Consider the following 6,308-nt stretch of genomic DNA (forward strand, 5'->3'; position numbering starts at 1 on the left):
TTATCAACATTCAATTTTCACATGAAAAAATATACAAAGTGGCAAATGTATGCAGAGTGCACAAGGGGAGTGTTAGGTAAATACTACTCCACTTTCATTTTAAAAAGATACAATTACAATTGCAGCCCATTTCATCTTTTAATTTCTGGCAACTGGACAGCTTTAAATAAAACCACTGTCATCATCAGAAAACTAATACTTACAGCACAGGATAAGCAATCTAGAAGACTAGCATTTGGCATAAATGCATACACAAGGCACCACTCAGGACCATCACATGAGTAACCCTCTAACGGTACTAAATTTTCATGGATGCACCTGAAAAATGCACATTCTAAATTAGATGGTTCATGTTTGTACATATAAAAAGAAACCTTTTGTGCTTTGCTCAAAACCATGAAAGCTATGCTTTAGCTAAGTTCTTTGAAAGATGAAATAATTATGGGTCATCATTAGTGGTTTTACCATATAATCAATAAATGTAATGGCCATCTAAATTCATGATCTGGGACTAACAACCTCAGACTGAAAAATTAAGTTTTTAACATCATTCGGGCAATACTATGAAAAATAAAAAAAGTCTGTAATAAAATCAATACATAACTTACTTTGAAAGGACTTCTATTTCTGTCTTGAACTGCAACTCTATTCTGGTTTCTGAAGAATCGCTAGCATTAAGTCTTTTGACTGCCACTTCTTTTTCTATTCCTTTTTGAGTAATCTTTGCAAAATACACCTTTCCAAATGCTCCTTCACCAAGTTTATTACCTCCATCTCTGAATGGAGTATCTGAAAAATTACTGGTCATTGTTTTCAAACAAGAGTAACTAAAATGGAACACCTCACCACAATCCATTCCTTCTAAAATCTCATTGTCAAAGACATGAGTCTGTGTAGTTGGAAGTGCTAAATCCTCTTTCCTTGGCTCTATTAGTCTGGTAGACGGATCAATTTCCTTAGCTGGATCATTTTCCTTAGCTGGATCTAATTCAACAACAGGATTGCGCCCTTCTTCCCTTGGCAAAGCCTCACCTGTGAAGAAATGAAGAGTGCCTAAGCTTTTAAGAAAGAATAAGTAACCTCAAACTAGTGAATAATGGATCATGAAATTTGTTATAGAGTGTCAGGGGTAATTATAATTCAATACCCTGCAGTTCTGCAATTTAGTAAGAAGAAAATTTCTCTCATTCAATGAATACATGTTAAAGAATGAATACAGTCTACAATATTCTTAAAACAAAGTAAAACAATAAATGTTTAATGCTACTAAAATTTGAAAAAGACCAAAAACAAAATGATAAATAATACATTGCATTTTGCATTAATTAAAGAAGCACTACTGTATACTTTTACTGTACGGCAAAACTAAATCAAGATAAAATCAAGATGAGAAAATGTTATGGCCTAACATAATAGTACACCAAACACAAAAACAAATTACCATTCATAACGTTAACAGTAAGATAATCCAGAGCTCGATATAGCTTAATTTTCTGAAGCAAATTTATAAGATCCTGTACAGTTGGCCGCTGTCTCCCACTGGTTCCCCATTCCTCTAACAAGACTTGAAACCCATCACGGCCGGAACGGCTACATTCCTCTGTTATTGTCCTTCATAAATGGGCTGTATATCAATATAAAAACCAAACGAAAAACTTACCTAATAAAAATAATCATACAATTTCAAGTAAAAATCAAAACAGACACTACTATTTTCATATAAAAAAATATATTTTGGGGGAATTACATTTCCATATACTACAGTAAAAGGAAAGCATGCAACTTTTCTACATGTCAGTGTTAAACATCCACACAGCAGAGCCTTTTCTTAAAAAGGGGATGGGTGCACTTACTGATAAACTACTGCACATAAACTGTGATAAGGAAACCAAAGTTGATGAGAAGCAAAAACTGTAACGGAACAATGTATGCTATGCTCGGGGAATCTACTAAACAAAGAAATTGGATATGAATGGGAGGCTCTTAATATGATAGAGGAACCAAAAGAGAATGAAACATCGGAAGGAGAAAAATGATAAATGTGATTCATTGAAGAACTAACCATAACATAGGAAACATGGCAAAGGCAAAGATGGAGTCAAAGGAGAACTACAATAATTATAATATATAGAAAAAGATATATTCAAGTATGAGAAATACAGTACATATTTATGGCTGCTGAAGCAAGTTATGGCAGTATGAACAAGGGTTATTTGAATTCCATGAAAAAAGAGGATTTCCATTAGACAAATTACCAAGAAATTGGATGGGTACTGCAAAATGAAGGGTATCATGACAAAATACTGTACAGCTAGTCCTTTACTCTTATCATGGTAGATAATGGAAGAGCTACAAGAGGGTGAAGGGAGGCCTCTGTAAACTACTGCACACAGATGACTGTTAACAAAAGTATCAAAGAATAGATCTTACAAATGTTTACAAGATGGAAAGGTGAACTGGAAGAGAAAATTAAAATCTACCTTAATACTGTAAGACCAAAATTATAGAGTGGCATAGATGCAAATGAGAACATCCATTCTTGAAAAGGGCCATTAAGATGCTGTGATGGGGGTGTAAGAAGAATGCATCACTATACTACTTATCAAATGTAATAGATCGGTGTTACACTTGATGCTCAGTTTTGCAAAATATAACTGACGCAACCTCTAATGCCCAAAATTCATAAAAGAAAATAACACTGCCAAGATGGTGGAGGAACACCACAATTATCAAAGAGGTAAAACACCTCTGTTCCCTCAGTAATATACCGGGTTGTGAAGCTGGTTCATATTAAGAAGACAGTTAGGAAAAGAGCAGTGTCAGCATGGATGAAGGGGGAGATTTTTCTGGATTACTGTACCGGAAAATAAAAACATTCATCCATTAGTAAAAAGAGTAATTCCACGGACAATAGCAAAGAAAGTGGTGGACATTCTGTAAAGGAGTGACTTAAAGTTGGGTATATCTTAGTCTAACCAGACAACTGAGCTGATTAACAGCTCTCCTACGGCTGGCCCGGAGGATTAGATATTATTACGTGGCCAAGAACCAACTGGTTACCTAGCAACGGGACCTACAGCTTATTGTGGGATCCAAACCACATTATATTGAGAAATTAATTTCTAATAACCAGAAACAAATTCTCTGATTCCACGTTGGCAGAGTGGGAAATTGAACTTGGGACTACCGAATCTTTTGGCGAGCATATAAGCCACTTGTCCGATGAGGAAATGGAATGACTTAAAAATGCTGAGAATCAGGACAGGAATAAACTGAAAATAATCCAGTGTTACAAAGGATGAAGCTGCTGACTGATGTAATAAGTAAAAGCTACAAAAAATACTAAAATCTCAAAAATGAGAGGTTTTGGCACTTTTGTAAAGGACCAGCCAATGAGAGAAGTACAGCCGTATATTGAGAGGGAACAAGATAATAACCTGTAGGAAAGCCAAGAAAAAATGCATATGGAAATTCAGGTAGAAAAAGTGTGAGATAAAAGAGATTAGAAAAGATTCATTAGATGACCAATTCAACAAACACCAAAAAAACAATGTAAAATGTTCATGATGATGATGATGACTTCCTAATAACCTAAAAAATACAACAACAATTAGTAGTATTTTGTAATAGCCCAAACTTCCTGACATATTACACAACAATCAACCAAATATCACATTTCATACATAGGAAATGGAAGCTTTTAGCATGAAAAATGATATTGTTATGATACAATAAAGTTTGTTCATACTTACCTGGCAGATATATATATAGCTGTATTTTCTGAAGTCCGACAGAATTAAAAAAACTTCCGACACACGCAGTGGTCGGCCAGGTGGTTAGTACCCATTCCCGCCGCTGGGAGGCGGGTATCAGGAACCATTCCCATTTTCTATTCATAATTTTTATTTCCACTGTCCCCTGAGGGGAGGTGGGTGGGTACTTGATTATATATATCTGCCAGGTAAGTATGAACAAACTTTATTGTATCATAACAATATCATTTTTGTTTCAATGAAACTTACCTGTTCAGATATATATATAGCTGAATCCCACCGTTGGAGGTGGGAAGGGACAGAATAGAAGGATTTTGGGAAACAAATGCATGCAGATGATTTACATCTTGGTTCCACCTGTTAGCATAGCCGACTTCGTGATTACTGTCACCCAAGTCTGCTTCTGCTTTACTAGAGTTGCCAGCGAGGTAGAGACCTAAAAAGCTGGTTGCACTCCAGATGATCTGTCAACGGGGGCGTGACCACAATGTGACTAGACCATATTGACCATACCATGAGGGCTAAGAAGTAAAATAAATATATATATATAAATATATATATCACCACCTGACCAACCTAGCCAAAGTTAAGGTGTGTTAACTAAGGCTTAAGAGTTAAGAAGTCGCCGTTGTCGGCGACTCAACAACTAAATTAAGAGCTCTTCCTAACCATTTTCTACAGGATAGGATGAGTGGTACTTCTTGCCCCCAAGATTGTGTCTGCAGACACGTATGGCCCTAGCGAGCAGCAGATCTCATATGCCATCTTCCACATCTCGCAGGGAGTGTGAAGTGAACACAGAGTTGCTTCGCTAAAACATGGTACTCAGGATGTTGCTGAGTGCCATGCTCTGTTGAAATGCTTCCGAGGCCGCGCCCTCACCTCGTGAGCAATTCAGATAAAAAGATTTCAAATCTTTGTGGCAAACACAATGAAGGAGCATTTTGAAAGAACTCCTTAACACTAAAGCCAGGGTGTTCTTCGATATAGGGCAAGTCTGGTCTTTTTTCGGAACACTGCAGATTTGCCCGATGACTTTCGACTTTCTTGAGTTTTATGTAGATAAAACTTGAGAGACCTGACAGGGCACAGACTCTCTCTGGCTCCTGCCCACTAACTTGTGCCATCCTTGCTTCCAAGCTCCTGGCCCAAGGACAAAACGGTTTTCCATTCTTAGGCCACAACGAAAGGCTTAGAGAGCACACCGCCTTGTGGTTCTCTAAAGCCAAAACTTGTGACGATGGCTTAAAATCTCACTAACCCTCTTTGTCGTATCTAGGGTGGTTAGAAGAAGGCCTTCCTGATCACATGCAAGAAGTTAACAGGTAGTTGAGAGGTTCGAAATGCTTTGACATCAAGAACTTCAGACTACGTCTAAGTTCCCTATTGAAAGCTTCGATCTGGACATGCACAGTCAGTCCGTCTGTACTAAAAGTCAGGTGACCGACCAGTTGACCAGTCAGACGAATCAAGGACAGCAAGGCTGTACCCTGAAGACCATAAGGCACTATTCTTTTCGCTGAAGGATGAGTGTCTGGACTGCCTGGGCGATTCAATCTAAGCAAACCTTGGGGGGTGTATCAACGCAACCCAACGTCGTCAGCGAATCAACTCCTGACTCGAGCTTCTGGTGCCAGGAGAAAGGAGCAAGGAGCAAAAAGGCGATTCAGTCCCGAAGGAAGAATGCCTGACAGTCCAACCTGGTCTCATGTTACGCGATCATCGGGGGTGTAATAAACGCAACCGACTTCGTCAACAAGAAACTCAGGGCTACTATAATGTCGCCTGATTATCGCACGAGTGTCTGACTCCGAGAAAACAGGTGAGACAAAAAGTAGATGGTGAGCGAGTTTCGAGATTCCACAGAACTCCAAAGATCGTGAAGGGCTTTTGTGTTTGACAGACGAAACAAATCTCTGAGCCCAAAAGCCGTTCAACAACATATTTGCGTATTCTTTAATAGTTGTGACTGGCCAGCTTATCCCATTCTTCAGACGGAAATGGAAGACGGTAATCTTATTCCTGTCAACATCTCGATAGTCTGAACGTTGTCAGACTCAGAGCGGAGAGGTTATAGGTACCTTTCGAGCTAGAGTAGACAGACTCTCTCGGAAAAGGTCCTTGGAAAGTGAACTAGGAAGGATGTGGCCTCTGTGAATCCAGGATCCTGAAGGCCAACATGGGGCGATCAGCGTCATTGTCGCTCCCTGTGACGTCATAAATCCTCATTACATTTCCTAAGCGATTGAAAAGGGGAAAAGAGACTAAACATCCATCCCCGTTTAATATCATAGGATGGCGTTTAATGGTACCAGATCCCGGATCGAGAAAAAGGGAGCAGAGAAGAAGAAGCCTCTTTGTCCTCAACATATCGAAGAGAAGAATGAAAGGGCGTCCCTAAAGTCTCCACAACTCTCAACATACTTCTAAAGAAAGATTCCACTCGGAAGTCAAAAGTTTGCTGCCGTCGATCGAGACGATTCGTACGGACTTTTGCAATCCTGTAACGACCTCTAGAGGATCGTTACATTCTAC

At 38.9% G+C, this 6,308-nt stretch overlaps 1 protein-coding gene across 1 annotated transcript in view; it reads right to left on the minus strand.

Annotated features, from left to right (window-relative positions):
- Positions 1-6,308, minus strand: part of LOC135198600 (interleukin-1 receptor-associated kinase 4-like) — a gene marked incomplete in the record, with an annotated part of 22,295 nt that overhangs the window by 10,034 nt on the left and 5,953 nt on the right. The window contains 3 exon segments of the mRNA XM_064226335.1: positions 204-318; positions 609-1,032; positions 1,442-1,624. Coding sequence (XP_064082405.1) covers positions 204-318; positions 609-1,032; positions 1,442-1,448 — 546 coding nt within the window.

Source organism: Macrobrachium nipponense, chromosome 23, assembly GCF_015104395.2.
Source record: "Macrobrachium nipponense isolate FS-2020 chromosome 23, ASM1510439v2, whole genome shotgun sequence".
Lineage (NCBI taxonomy): Eukaryota > Metazoa > Arthropoda > Malacostraca > Decapoda > Palaemonidae > Macrobrachium > Macrobrachium nipponense.